The sequence below is a fragment of the Tinamus guttatus genome, unplaced genomic scaffold (genome assembly GCF_059628265.1).
Source record: "Tinamus guttatus ecotype Peru unplaced genomic scaffold, ASM5962826v1 Tinamus_guttatus_pri_ptg000036l, whole genome shotgun sequence".
In the NCBI taxonomy this organism is placed as follows: domain Eukaryota; kingdom Metazoa; phylum Chordata; class Aves; order Tinamiformes; family Tinamidae; genus Tinamus; species Tinamus guttatus.
The window spans coordinates 995,142-1,010,425 of NW_028288570.1; the positions used below are offsets into that span (position 1 = coordinate 995,142).

Sequence of the window (15,284 nt, forward strand, 5' to 3'; positions counted from 1 at the left end):
CTTGCTGTTTTTTTTTTTTGAAATTGTCTAATGACAATCTAGATATTCATTCTCAGTATTTTGCCTTTCCTTTGCTCAATAAGTGAAAAGTTATTAACTAATTTGCAAAGTCTAAAACAAAACAGTTTATGGAAAGGCTTAGTTTTGAGTCTTAAGGAAACTTTCTTAGCATAAAGGTTTTCTTGGCTTTGAATTCTTATTCTTCAGTAGCTGTGCGACTCCTAATGACTCCTAAGTCTACTATGAGCTTTGTTGGATGAAAAGAAGGTGAGTAGGGAAGCTTTCTGCAGATGTAATAATAAGGTTTGTTGGGTATTAGTTGCTGCTGAGAGAAAACAACTTGGAGACTTTGCTGTAGTCCTCATTTAGTGGGTTTTCTTTTTTTCCTTTTTTAAAAATTCAAAATAGCATATTTTCAGAATATACTGTGCAACACTTTTTAATAGCAAGTTGTTTGTAACTGCAGTAAGAGCAGAAAGAAGATAATTCAAGAATACATTTGCCTTATCCAAGAACTAAGCTCCTGTGCATTCACTGTGAATTTGTTCAGGCATTGTGTATCTGATGGGCATCTCGGTATCGCTGTATGCAAGGAGAAGTGCAAAAAAACAAACACTGGAATGAGAAGCCTTCTTAGAGAAGGTAGCTAGACAAGGTTAGAAAGTTCACAGTGTTTTGTCATTGAATTATTTCAACTATGGATGCCAAGTTTATATCTGATTCAGGCAACATGAACGCTTGTATGAAGAAACTTGAGTGTCTCCTCAGTGTTACCAGCAGAAACATTCTGCAAGTGTGAAGGGGAATAGATCTACCGCTGGGCACAGATTTCATGAATGAGCCTTGTAGCTCCTCATAGTATCAGTTAATGAAGTAGACTTGGGTACAGAGAAGAGTGAGTTAGATCATGACCTCCCTGGTGTGGATGGCAGGGCATGGGGATGCTGCTGCTGGAGCCCTGCCAGGTCGCTTGCCTCAACCTCACCAGCTCAGAGATCCAAGTGCTTTGCTCTGCGGATCTGCCATCCGGGGACTGTTCATGTGCCTGTCATGTCGCCTGTCTCCAGAGAAAGGTGATGAGTCTCATGATGTGTTTAAGTCCAGCTTTATTTAGCTCTAAGGCAATCCAGCTAACTAAAAAAAATAAGGCAGTTCTGGCAAATACTTGGATGCTGGTATTGATAAGTACGTAAGAGAGTAGACAGCTGCTAAGGAGTTGCTATTATAGTCTAAAGTTAGATGTAATATAAATAATAGTAGCATGAATTTTCTGAATAACTTCAAGGTTAAGAGATAGCAACAAGCATTAGGAAGCTCAAATGTGCCAGCAGTGCTTTTCACAGTTAGAGGCTCGGTTTTGCAGGGAGGAAGGGTACTAGGGCCTGCCACAGTAGCGGTGTTATCAGGAAAATGTGTTTGGGCACTGCAGAGCTCGTGAGGGAAAAAAAAATGCAGTGTGATTTCCGCCCCCGCGCCGCCCCGAGCTCACGGTGCTCGACAGAGCTACGCTGTGGGGTAAACGGTGCGGGCGCAGCGCCGTCTCCAGGCGCCTCCTCAGGAGGGCCGCGCGGGGCGGAGCGGCGCGGGCCGCGTTGCGGCCGGACGGCGGAGCACGCGCAGCGCGGCCATGGCGATGTGCGGCGGCGCGGGCCGGGCCCTGAGCCTGCGCCGCGCCCTGGCGGCCCGGCGGGCGGCGGCCGGTGAGCGGCGGGCCGGGGCGCGGCGGGGACGGGGCGCGCGCGGCCCTGCGCTGCGCTGCGGCGGGGCCCGCGGCCTCCCGCTAACGGCCTCCCGGTAACGGCCGCGGGCGCGCGCCGCCATCTTGTGCCGCCGCCCCCTGTCGCGCCCTTCCCGGAGCGCTCAACGGGCGGGGGGCGGCTGCCCGCGGCGCCTTCGTTGCCTGCGCTTTTCGCCGCTTAACGTTTTTTTTAAAAATTAAATTTAAAACGCCGATGGCGGTTTTTTTGTTTGTTTTTAATGAATGTCACAAAAAAAAAATAAAGTGATAAAATTTTAAAGTGAAATAAAATTTAAATCTGGATTGATCTTTCTGCTTGGTGGCACGGGTCTCGCTGAGTGCCTGCTCAGCCTCTGCCGAGAGCGGTCGCATCTGTGCGCACACGCGCTCCCAGTTTTTACTCTGGTATGGAATGAATGAAGAATCATAGTCCCATGTTGACAGTCATTTATGGCGTGTGCAACTAGTGCTCAGAGTAGGCATTTTAGAGCAAAATTATCACTAGCCGTGAAACATTTCAGGTAGATGGAAAAACTGCTTTGCCTAGACACTCTGAGAAATGTCACCACGTGTATTTTGACACGTACAGGTAAATTAACGTATGCTGTCCTTGCATATTGCCTCTGTGTGCCTTAAGTAGCACAGTGAGCAGGCGGGCAATGATACGCACTGCTAATTACCCAGAAAAGCCTGTAAAATGGGTGCTGCCATGGCAAGCGAGCCACTGGCTTCCCTGTTTTACTGTAAGTGTAATCAGTAGAACTGGGACTGCATACTGGTGAGTGCTAGGTTTAAAAGTTGCTGAAGCAGCACTGTTTAAGTAGGATTTTTTGCCTTTTTTTTTCATTCACGCAGGTGACCTTGGTGATGTGTCTTTTCAGACAGGCTCAAGGGGTACTCTTGAGAATGCTACCTGGAAAAAACATTTGAAATCCAGTAGTGCTCTGCCTGCCTCTCTAACTGAAATAAAGAGCCTGTAAGTATTGTGTCTAAAATATTCTTAAATGATGAGTGGCATTTTCTGTAACAATTTTACTTTGTGACAGTGTCACATGAGATTATTTTTAAATCTCACAAATATTTAGATATTTGGTGTTGGATATTTTTGCTTTAATAATTACTGCTCCAAAGTTATAGCCATGGAGTCATCTGTTTTAGAAAACACATTATTCCTACAGTGTGTAATTCCTACAGTTTTAGTCAAGCATAGCTAGCATCTGTAGAGGAAAAAGGGAATTTCTTCAGGAACTTGTTTTTTCCTGTATTTCAGCTAACATGAAACATCAAAATAAGTTTCATGGCATTTCACTTTTGTTATTTAGGTTCACCATGAAGAGGCTTTTCAGCACTTCGCGCTCAACAATAGATTCAAAAGAAATGAAAAAATTCCAGCTCCTCTCACATAAATGGTGGGATGAAGAAGGGGAATATTCAGCCCTTCATTCTATGAATGATATTAGAGTGCCATTTATTAGGTATGTTTTTGAAGGTGCAAACAGTTTTCAGATGTTATTTCTTTGCAATATGAGAAAATGTTGTAAAAGAATTACAATAACCAGTATGTAAGATAAATGCACATAATGTCTGTTAAACCACCTTGTGTGTTTGTGCTTAATCACATCCCTTTGCTTTTAGAGATACCCTGTTGAACATGAGGAATCATCATCAACTGGGAAACCCACTTTCTGGACTAAGGATTCTAGATGTTGGCTGTGGTGGTGGATTGCTAAGTGAAGTAAGAAATAATTTGGTCTGGTTTCTTGTTTTAAAAAGTCTTCAGAGGATTTTGACTTTTTTAAAACGATTTTTTATTTAATTTCTCAACCTCTGAAGAGAACCTTTTCTCTTCTATGGTATATTAGTTAGGAAGTGTTTTGGAGTGCAGTGAATTCTACATACCATATAGACTGTTTGTTTAGGACAGTGGTGGTGGTGCACAAAAAAGAAGGGAATCTGTAGTAAGAAATGCTAAGATCTTAAAGAGTCATCAGAAAAGTAAGATTTTAGGCAGGGTAAAGAAAAAGAGGAGAGAATGACGTAAATGCCTTCTAGCATTCCTCTGGGCAGCCACAGTATGAAAATCCTTTTGTTTTGCGACTTTGTCAAGAACACTTCACTGTGACAATCCCTGCTATCAAAATAGTATTTTCCATCACAAACTTTTTGTTTGTTTGTTTTTCTGCTCATTTCTTTGTATTGCTTATCATCAGTTTTTGTTTTTGTATTTTTCTCATTCTGTGGTGAGGTTCTTGCCTTTGCCTTGTCATCAAGAAAGCACAGAATAATGTGAAGCAGCTGCAATACACCTCCTGTCTGGCAGCAGAGTCTCCTCGTGTTGGCTCTGTTGCTGCTCCCCGTGGAGTCTTCACAAATTTGGGGCTGGGAAGGAATGAGATCCAGTTCTCTGGGCAGTGCTGTTTCCTATCAATAGTAGGTAGTTTGACAGTTGATTTGCAATAGATAGTTTGCAAAGTTAGAGTTGCAGATTTGGCTGATTTTCTCTGGAATTTTAATCAGCACTTGAAACATGAGGTGTTACAAAAGTGACTCTAGTCTCTTCCCACTTTTTGTTGTTATTTCAAGCAAAATTCTCTAGTCTTGTGAGACTTGGCTCTCAGACATGTCAAAATTGTAATGCTGCATAAGCTTCTCAAACTGAGTAACTGGCGAATTCCAGGCTGGAATAACATACATGTGGTCATGTTCTGCAGCCTGTTTCAGTTTCAAACGAGGTGATGACTGAGGTGTTAACCCATAAGTAAGAAGACACTAGAGAAACTTGAGTGACAACCAACTCTGATGCTATCCTAGTAAACACCAGTGTTTAGTTCTCAGCAGTGAGAACGTCCCAGAGATAATCATATATTAAGTAACCATTAAAAAGATATGAGGCTTTACTACACTTTACTGGAGGATGTTGAAGAAAGTAATGACAGTAATTAAATACTGCATTGGTTTTCCCCCTTTGTTTTTCTGTATGTGATGCTAATAGTGGAAGAAATCTTTATTTGGGATAGCAAAATGGATTCAGACCAATTTATTCTTAAAAAAAAAGATACATGTTAGTAGGAACTTTTTTGCATTTAAGAGTATTCTCTTTTCTCCTCCAGAAATTCCATGCTTTTTTTTTTCTCTTTTTGTTTGTGCTTTATCTGTAATGAACCTTCAAATAAAGCTGGAGAATCAAAGCTTAATATAGTTGAGGCAATCATTTATTGTTGTTTGTCTTATTCCGCTATTAATGTTAGCTGCAAGTGTTTTCAGGTTTGTTTATGCAGATCTGGATGTTGCAGCTGCCTTTAGGTAAATTGCTTTTATGCAGAGAATAAATTACCCCCTGTATTATCAGCCTCTAGGTAGGCTGGGAGCTTCGGTTACCGGAATTGATCCTGTGGAGGACAACATTAGGACAGCAGATTGGCACAAGTCATTTGATCCCATCCTGGCCAAGAGAGTGCAGTACAAGAGCAGCTCACTAGAGGAGATGGTGGAAGAGTCTGTGGAAACCTTTGATGTAATCGTAGCTTCTGAAGTAGTGGAGCATGTGGCTGACCTTGAAATGTTTATCAAGTGTTGCTATCAGGTGCTTAAGGTAAGGGAGCTTTTGCTTTCGTTATTGGGAAAATTTATTCTCTTTTATTATTAAAGCTTTTATTTGAAGCTAAGTGTGTGAAAACACCTAAGTCTGGATTCATTCCTCCACACTGAAGTGCTTAAAATATGAAAGGCATCTGAAGATGCCTTTTATTTTCCCTGAGGATGCAAGAAGTGTATCTTCCCAACTTCAGTGACTGAAGTTAAAGGGAATTTGTTCCCCCAACCCGGCCTTAGTGGCATTACTTAATATTGCAGTGTTGCTTTGCATCAAGACCTCAAGAAATCTGGTTACATCAGACCTCTCCGGGGTGAGATTATCCTTTGTTTCTATCAGACATTCTTTTACATGATTACAGTTAATTCCTGGTTCTGTTTTTGGGTTTTGTTTTTGTCCTTGAAATCATTAAAACAAGCATTGCATTCAGCAGGATCTTAAGTTAAGCAGTGTTGTTCATTTTCTTTTAGTTTTAATTAGAGTAGAAATACATACTTATATCTTGCAGAAACCTTATACCTTTCATTCCTTTTTGGGCGGGGGCAATAGTATTTGTTATATGTGATTAGGGTAAGTGTTTTTTGAACAAGGAGATAGTTTTCAGGTAATCCAAGGCTGTGATTATGGTGACTGAAGACTACTGAGTCACACCGTTAGAACATTATATTCTGACTTTTGTATTATGTTTAAACAGTATACTTGTAAGTGTGTGTCCTGGCATTAAATCAGTTCTCTTGAAGCATGTAGATTTGTACATAGACAAATTATATAGTTTAGTGCAATGAAGCTTTGAGGGTTTTTTTTTTTTTAAATTCTGTTAAATATGTTAAATATTCTTCTAATTGAACATTTTAATCTTTTAATTAGCCTGAAGGTTCTTTATTCATTACTACAATCAATAAAACACAGTTGTCCTATGTCCTGGGAATTGTGGTTGCAGAAAAAATAATAGGCATTGTCCCAGAAGGAACACACGAGTGGGAGAAGTTTGTTCCCCCTGAAGAGCTACAGCACCTCCTGGAATCAAGTAAGTACCAGCCTGGGCGGTGGGAATGCACGGAGATATCAACTGTTATACATATATGCATATGTATGCAACTGCACTGTTTGGCATCTTCGTGTTGGGAGAAGGTGCTTTCTTCTTTTGGCAGCTGCTTCTTTTTCTCTACTCATGTTATTAAAAAGTTTTCTAAAAATGTGAAGGTGAAACCCACCACAAGTTTCTCAGTCAGCTCTTGAGAAACTGATTTGAGCAAAGAATTAACCTGCCCTCATTTTGATTACTTCAAAATAAAGCGCTGCCCAGTGACCTCCTTCTGTACAAACGGTATTAAAAAAAAAAAAAAAAAAAAAAAAAAAAACTACTTTGCCTTAGTCCCTAAGGCAGCTGATGTATGATTTGAATTACTCTCTTCTTAAGTTCTTCTCCTAGCACTTTGCAGTGATGCCATAAGGTACACGAGTAATCCTTGTTCTCCTGCTGGTTGCTCTTTCCAGCCTCCCTTCAGAGGAGAGGCAGGTGCAGAGAAGCGGTTTGTTCAGGTAGCGTGTTTGCTTTCTGCCTTCCCTGGTGTATTCTGCTGGGACCCAGCAAAGTGACGCGAGGAGCCCGAGCGCTGCTCAGCAGGGAGTGCTGCAGCACTGCTCGCTTGCTCTGAGGACCCGGTTGCATTCTTCTGCCTCTTGCCTTTGCTCTCCTTCAGGGGCATCTCCAGAACCCTCCCAAGGACGTATCGGGTATTGAGTGATGTTGATCTGAAGAAACTGTCCACCTGCAACAACTCTTAGCAGTCTCGCCCACGTGGTGTCCTGCAGCCATGGGCCAGGCCCTGTGTCTCACACAGCTGCTGCCGTCAGGAGCTGGGGCCGGTGCTGCTGCCTCGTGCCCAGCTTGCGTGGCATCGACCAGAGCAGCCTTAAAACAAGTGCTGTTCCAGAGCTCAGGGGAAGAGGCACCCCCTCTAAAGTGATGCCGCAGTGACTTGGAGTATTGGCAAGCATCAGTCGCTTTACACCTTCTCGTTTTCCTAGGTGGCTTTTCCGTGAAGGCTGTGAACGGGATGCTGTACAATCCCCTTACGGGGGCGTGGAGCTGGAGGGAAAGCAGGAGCCTTAACTATGCCGTCCACGCCATGAAATGCGAGCGGCAGGGCGAGCCGGGCCACGCGGAGCCCTCGCCAGGGACGCAGCACCAGGAGCCCTCTGCCACAGCTGGCACCCGCCTGTGACCCGTCTCCACACGTGGTGGCCAGCAGGGCACCAAGGAAGATTTTACACAGAGGGACATCAGCACACCTCCTGCAGCAGTGAGTCTGCTGCTTCCGTGGGTAACGCTGAGGCTGTTTAATAATGCTGAGGCTGGTTTTGGCCAGTTGTCTTAGGGCAGTCTCAGAAAAAAAAAAAAACAAGTGCCCATTATCTCAGGAATCATTTAAGATTGAGATGAGTAAAGCTTGGGAAGACTAAGTATTTTTATAAGATATAGCTGCAAATTGTCAGATGGGGGAATGTAAATTATTCTGTCAGTAACTTGGAGGAGGCTCTTCTGTGGTAGCTTTCTCAGGAGAACTCAGATCTCCACAGAATAATAGCTTAAATGTAGAATGAGTTTCAAAAATACAGTACTATGCGGTAAATGCCTTTAGTAGTCAAGTTTCTAACCAAGTCAATTAAAAATATAAATCACTTAAAACCTCCCACCGAAAGCATGTGCAACTGAAATTACTAAGCAACTGTATCTTTGTGCTAGAAAAACGATGTATTTACAGTCTGTCCTCGAAGGGAGTAGTTCCATGCCTACACAGTCTTGAAGTCCTGGCCCCACGCATTCAAAGGAGTGCTCGTCTGCCTTGGAATGGGATTTCCCAAATAAAATGCTGTGTGTATGTCCGTGCTTGTATCACTTTTTCCTTCTGTCTTGCTCTCTGCATCTCATTTACAGGTAGAGAGATGGGCTGGCTCTGTTTGGTTGATATGGAAATGTTAGTAATTCAATTCAACCAAAAAGGATTATCATGATTATCTGTCTTGGCCCTTTCAGTAACGGTGACTTCTGCTTCGTAAAATCCCTTTGGGATATAGCTTGACTTTGGGGAGGAAGGTTCATCTTCAGGTAGAGTTCAGTGATGGAGAGGCCACAATGTTCTTTAACAAATTGTTGCAAGGGGGATTAGTTGCAGTGTGGCAGCCTCAGATCCCAGCCAGCTGGGGGCTTAGGGTTTTCTTTGTGATGAAACTTTCCTCTGCTCACAGCTGTCTCCTGCTGGCAAATACTGTTGTTGAGGTTTGGAGTCAAGTCATCCCTTAGTCTCCTCTTGGGTAACAGTTGTTGCTCCTAGGAATGTGGCCCTTGGGTTCAGGCATCTTGAAGCATGTGATTTGAGTGAGTTCCCCTAAGTTACCACTCCAGGACTGTTTCAAAGTTTACCAACAGTGAATTGGAAGAAAGAGTATCTGGAAAGCACTCAGTCCAAGGCAGATCCCTGTGAGAGCCACTAAGGCATCCTCCATGGCCAAGAATCTGCCATTTGCATATTTGTGTTTAAGACCTGTCAGGTAAAATAAAATTAAGGTGGATAAAATAGGCAGAGGAAGCTGATTTTTGTTTGCTTTAGGAGTTGGAAATATGGATGTTTGTGTAACCAGCTTTTACCATGGCTTTCTCATCCTTTCCCTTCTTCCCAACTGCTTGTTGCATACTTGTAATTTTCTTTCATTAAATTGCAAGCTGCTTGGGAAAGATTTTTTTTTCTATTTCTGTTGTACCTAACACAAAACCAAAAAGCCTTTGATGCAGCTGGAGTTCCCAGGTCCTGCTCACAAGAGGCTTATGTAGCTAAACTAACTGCTTGAGATTTAAGTGACCAGTAGATGCACCCGATGTGCTGTGGATTTTGACAAAAAGCTTCCTTGGGCACCTAATGGGCAGAGCAGCACCCGGCTCACTAGGGCTGAGAAACAGGGCCCTGTCAGCATGGCAGGTCTTCAGAGTGCCCTGAAATTGGTGCACTGGAATCCAGTGGAGACTTCATGCTTCTCTTAGCCCCGTTGCTGTGAAAATTTAACAAGAGCTACTGAACTAGAATTTAGGTCAGACAGGTTTTCAAATCTCTGGCTTTCCCGCTCCTGGTTTCCCACTCCTGGCACCTCTGAAACTTTCAGCAATAGTGGCTGTAGAAGAGCAAATGTAATGCTGACGGTAACAGGTCAGCACCTGGGGCTCTGCAGCCAAATACAAAGTGATTCTTCCCTTGAGATCGTGAGGAACAATCACGTTTTGGGCTCAGTTTTTAGTTCTGGCTGCAGAATCGTCTAAGCAGTCCTTGTCTCTCCTGTTCCCTCCTGTTGTTGGTTTCTGCAACCACCACCAAACCAAGGCAAGGAGCTGATCTGGCTAAAAACACGTGGCAAAGCGGCCCATGTTGGCCTGGCTCGGCTCAGCCCCAGGTGCAGCTCGGGCTTTCTCTCCTCTCTCGCCCTTGCTGAGTCTCGTGCTAGTCTGATTCAGCCCTTGGACGCAGTAAAAGTTTTTGATTTTTTTTTGGTGGTGGATTTCCACTGTTCAGGGAGCTGAGTCGTTCCCCAGCCAAGGACCAGAGCCAGGCACCAGGCAGGCAGTGAGAGCAGGCGGTGGGGAGAGAGCAGCCTCCTCGAGTGGCAATTAGCTTGCAGGTTGGCTCAGCCTGTCCCGGGGAGCAGCATGTCAAGAAACACTGCCAATGTTGAGTGTACTCAGTCCCAATTTGGAGGGGGTGAGAGCCTCAGAGAAGACTTGCATTTAATTTACTGTTTAAGTAACAATAGAACTTGCTGTAGAAATGATGCTCTGCCGCGCTGCCTCATTGCCTGGTACCCCCTTGCAGTCAAGGGACATTTCATGCCTGTTTCTACAGAACTTTGTGATTTCTCTACATAGGCTTTCACAAAGAGCCTGTATCAGTTCTCTGGGAAATGGAAAAGAGAGGAAGTAGTGGGGACAGAAATGTGTAATTTGAGGGTTCAGAAGTCAAAAGGCTCCACTTCCGTAATAAACCTGCCCCCTCTTTTACTTTTTTTTTTTTTTTTTTAAGTTGCCCTGGTGAAGCAGAGGAGAGAACAAGTGATGCAGGAAGAATATAAACCATAATCTAAGTGCTGACGCTGTCATTGCACGTGACTCGCAAGGAAGCCACGTGTATCTGCGATGGGGAACAGCACTGGGGAGCTGGTAGTTACAGAAGGAAGAATATTCATATTCCTGGAAGATAAATCGGACTCTTAAGGACCAGGAATGTGAAGCAAAGATATTTAGGACACTGCGGTGCATGTGTGCACTGGACGCAGCTGCCAGTGGGCAGGAGAGGCCTCTGCCAGGTGCAGGAGTTTAGGTATTCAGGAGACTTTCCCTGGGATACAGGAAAACTTCTTCACCACCCAAGCTGCCCATAGGTGGGAACAACTTGGAGCCCTGGCCTGGCTCACTGAGCAGGTGAAAGGCTCCAGGCAAGACGGCTTTGGCAAAGACACGGTCATTCACCTGTTAACATGGAAAACCCCCGAAGCCTGAACAGGCCACGAGGAAATCGCTGCAAAGTTTCTCTTCCCTCAAGTCCTCGGCCAGCCAGTCTTGCAGACAGGAAAACCTTTTGTCTTGGCCCCCGCCTATTCACTGTGTCCTGATCTTTCCTTAGCCTCCATCCAATGGAAAGCAGAACACTGGTTTTATAACTCTTAAAATCACTTAATTCTGCTTCAAGTAACAAGTGCTATGAATCTAAATAAAAATACACACTTTCAGATGATGTTTTTGTGATAAAATCAACCTGCATTCTCTGCACTTATCAAAACGATTGGATAAAATTCCAGTCACTGAATATTCATGCCAACAGTGCACTTTCCTTACCCTGATAGACTGGCACCCTGTTTCCTTGAAGGGACATGTAATGTTGTCATGTTCTATTCCAGGCAGAGAGGATAGGATTTCATGGAGGCTGTAAAATCCCGTGGCTGGCTTGACTTACACACGTCTGCTCTACGCAGCCCGCGTCGCCGATGACATCAGTGCACTAGGAATCCAGGATACGTAATGTGGGCTGCGTTTTATGGAGCTTTTACTCCCCTGTGGAGTCATCGCAGTGACCAACAGAATCAATATGCGCTTCTTCTAAAAAATGCAATATTCTCTACTCGCCAGAATAGTAGAGATGATTAATGTTCTATTAATAAATTTGAGGCCTCTGTTGTTTCCTCATTAGTTGTGCTAACAAACAAACAAAAAACTGAAATAACTGAGAAATAAGAACACTATTTTGCCTTAAAATATAGAGATTATATATAAAAATGGAAGACAGGAAGTGTGAAGTGTTTTATTCTCCTGAATTAGGAAAAAAAGGTGCATAACATGTAAGACATAAAAATGAAAATAACGCAACAATGCAATAAAGAGGACACACCAAAAGAATGTATTCGGATCACATAAAAAATGTAAAGACTAAATAATGACTCTCAGGCTGACTTTCAATTCATTATTTTTATTACCAACACTACTGAACAAACGAGCAATTTCCACGAGTGCACAGGTTTACTCCAGGTCCCCCCTGAACACACGAGCACTGAATTTGGGGGTTACTTCCCCACGCTGTCATCCTCCGGCTCCTCTCTGGTCCTGGAGAAGTCTCGCAGCTCAGCACCTGCCCTCCCTTCATTCACCTGCAAGTTTTCTTCTATAAAAGCAACGGCACCTCAGTGTCTAACGTGCCTCTAGGAATCTGCCCAAAGGAGAAGTTGTGCTGAACTAAGTTGCATACAAAATGTGATAGAAAATACAAACGTGGACCCTTGGAAGGCAGCGATACTTGAAAGGTAAACAGGAATCTGCAGGTGACTAATAGCCTTTATGCAGCTACAATACCTAAGAAAGGCTACTGACTTGTAAAACATTGTGCTAAAATTATAAACAACTAAAGGCTCAAAGGACGGTAGGTCTGTCAAGTGAGTATCTCGCTCTGCACATGACCAGCTAGCTTATGAATATGACCAGCTTAGCAGGGGACTGACAGCTGGAGTGTCTCCATCTGCATAAAGGAGGTTTATACATTGCCATTTTTATGCGAAAGCAAAGGAGAACACGGAGTTATTCTCATCATTTGGGGCAGTCGCTCAAAAAAGCAGCTTTGCTTATCGGAAAGCACAAGATGAACTCCTTGCAACTCATGCAATAGTATGTAACATGGGCTTACATATAGGAAGTTATGTATAGCAGACAAAAAGTATTTTTGATCCTAGATGTTTAGCATGTATGTATTTTTCTATGTATTTTCGTATTTAAAGTTACAATTAATCCCTTCTTAAAATCCAAACTGAAATGCAGCATGAAGGTTTTGCAGCTATACTTCGGCTATTTTTGTTTTAATAATTAAAAAGATGTGTATATGAAACTCAAGCTGCCCAGAGAGATCATTAATATTACAACAAAACAAATCCTGGCAGCAATAGATGACTATTTCAGAGGAACTCGGAAAGCCTGCCAGCTACAAAAAAGCCCTTTTCTCCCTCTCAAGCTCAGCCCTTACCACAAAACCCGATGAAACCGTGTCTTCTGCAGAGCAGAGCTCAGGAAATTTGGGTTCTTTCTCAACAGAAGGAAGTGCCTGTCCCCCGAGTGCTGGAGCCCTCGCAGCGGCTGCCCGGCCAGCAGGCAAAACGAGAGCTCCGAGCAGCAAATAGTCAGTGTCTAAAAGAAGATCCCAGGCAACATGGCCAGCGACAACTGCTGCCTCTCATTTAAACAGGTAACTTGAAGCAGTCTCCCTCAGACAGGCTACAGACAAGCTACACACAGGATCTTGTTTTGCTCTGTGTGATACACCTGATGGATCACTCCTCAAGACTGTTCTGCCCTTAGCTGGCCTGTGTTTGCACCAAACAGGAGTGTGGGTGTCTCACTAGGTGGTTATTTAGCAAAGATGCAGCATTCACTTCTCTTCCATATCCAAACCAATGAGAGGCAGCTGTTCTTCCTGCACACGTTACCTGTGATCTTCTGTTTCGCAAAGATGGGAAAACAGGAACATAGCTCAGGAGATTGTAGCACCTGGAACTGCTCTAATAATCCTTGGGCAGCTCTTTCGCCCTATAACACCCCTTGAATTTGTCCATTTTGCACCAGCAGAGGTGCAAGCCAACACAAAGAATTCACCTCTGTGCCTAAATTGCAGCAATGTTTCCTTCAAAAACCTGGTCCACTTACCTTGTCCAGGACAGCGCTGAGAAGTGAAAGACCTAAAACCTCCTCCTCTTCTTTGGGCCAGATACTGGCCCAAAAGGAAGACTTCGGGTAGCTCATTTGCCCCCGAGAGTCAAAGAGTGCCAGCAGGTGTGATGTGGGCACCCAAGGCCATGCCCTGCCCTCAGGGAAGTTTAGATCCCATCTGTAATCGGATCGCTCCTATCTGTAACGCAGTAAGCAATTCCCTCACCATAGGAAAAGCCGAGACCTGCTACCAGGCTGGGGCAGCCCAGATTGATTAGGCTGTCTGCAACTTGAAACTAATCTTCAGCCTGAGATTTGCAGAGGCTGTAGCAGAGGGAAAGAGCTTTTCTTCTTTGTCTGTTCGCTGCCCTATCGTAAGAATTTAACAAATCCTTATGCTGCGAAAGATCTGCTGTGGCACAAAACTTCTTCCTCTGCTGCTCGCACTTCTCACTTGCTTCGTTGTTTGTTCATCTGTAATGTGGAAGGACCCAAAAGTTGTGAAAAGGAAAGTTTTTGGACAACACCCAGAGAGGATGAAGACAAAGGAGCGCAGCAGGTTTTGGAGGGAGCAAGCTGTTGTGGAATGAGATTTATCAGGTTCCCAGGACGTATCTGCTGCCATTAATTCGTGGGAGCATCAACTCTGCATCCCGGGTGGTACAATGGGCTCTTGTGCTGAGGCCTGTGGCTACTGACTACCAAGAAACATCCATCTACCTGCAGGATTGAAGTGCTGCAGGAAAGTGGCAACATCCTTCCCGCTGTGCAACGGCAGGACACACAGCCAGGGCTCTGATGTCACCAAGCAAAACTGCACACAAAACTGTCCACTGCTGACGTCTGGAAATACCATGAACTCGGAGCCCTCCTCCTCCCTCCAGGCTGAGGAAGGACAAGACACTGAATCCGGCCGGTTGGGGTTATGTTTGGCCTGTGTTGCCTCATATCCTGAAGCAGAGCCCTGCAAAGCCCCGGGACACAGAGACTCAGTGTTTCTTCCCCTGTGGGATGCTCCAAGTTGCTAATTTGCATGAAGAATCTCATCACTCTACTCGTGTTTATTGCTGTTTCTCTCTGTGGAGCAGCTGTGCACACATGGCTGCAGTAAATAACGGGCTCAGCCTTCGGAGCGGGGCATTAATCAAAAAACGTGGGTTTTGGCGGGCAGCGAGGAGCGGGGCGACGCGCGGTGCCAGGGATGCGCTGCACCCTGCCCAGTCCTGCCCCGCTGCCCTCTCCAGGCCTCCCGGCGGAAACCTCGAGCTTATCCCGCGGGCGCGCAGTAAAGCCTCGTCGGCCCGCGGCGCTCGCGCCAGGGTGGCTTGGCTCTGCTGGGCCTGCGAGAGGCCATCTCCTCAGCCACCTGCTCATGCAGCAGCGTAACAGAAAAAAATAGTATTTTTTTTTTAGTTTTTGCCTGATCTCAGATTTAAAAAAGGAAAGAAAAAAAGAAAAGCCCAGCGCTGCTCCCTGCTGCAGCTGGGCCCCCGGGTTTTACAGCAGGGTGCCTGGGGACGAGTAAGGTGCAAGAAGCGCCAGGGCCCCTTAGCGAGGCGAGCAGCGGTGCAGGGAGGCGCCTACCAGCAGGGCACGGCGTGTTTTAACGCCAGATTCCCGAATCCGGGACCGGATCTGCTCCAAAACAAGCGCTCCCCTCTGTATTTTTACTGTGGGCGAAGGGCTGCCCGGGGAGCCCGAGACCCGCAGGGGGGAGCGCAGAA

The 15,284-nt window shown here is 44.9% G+C and overlaps 1 protein-coding gene across 1 annotated transcript; it reads left to right on the top strand.

The window, feature by feature from the left end:
- The first annotated feature begins 1,627 nt into the window (after positions 1-1,627).
- On the top strand, positions 1,628-7,558 carry COQ3 (coenzyme Q3, methyltransferase). Its single transcript, XM_088534725.1, has 7 exons — positions 1,628-1,700; positions 2,594-2,714; positions 3,061-3,213; positions 3,374-3,473; positions 5,088-5,330; positions 6,198-6,357; positions 7,362-7,558. The coding sequence occupies exons 1-7, from the start codon at positions 1,628-1,630 to the stop codon at positions 7,556-7,558; spliced, it is 1,047 nt and encodes a 348-aa protein (XP_088390851.1).
- The last annotated feature ends 7,726 nt before the right edge of the window (positions 7,559-15,284 follow it).

Bases quoted from the DNA above. Each gene is read 5' to 3' on its own strand.
- COQ3 (XM_088534725.1), top strand. From the start codon at position 1,628: ATGGCGATGTGCGGCGGCGCGGGCCGGGCCCTGAGCCTGCGCCGCGCC. The intron at 1,701-2,593 runs GTGAGCGGCGGG...TCATTCACGCAG, and splicing joins GGCCCGGCGGGCGGCGGCCG to GTGACCTTGGTGATGTGTCT. The intron at 6,358-7,361 runs GTAAGTACCAGC...TCGTTTTCCTAG, and splicing joins ACAGCACCTCCTGGAATCAA to GTGGCTTTTCCGTGAAGGCT.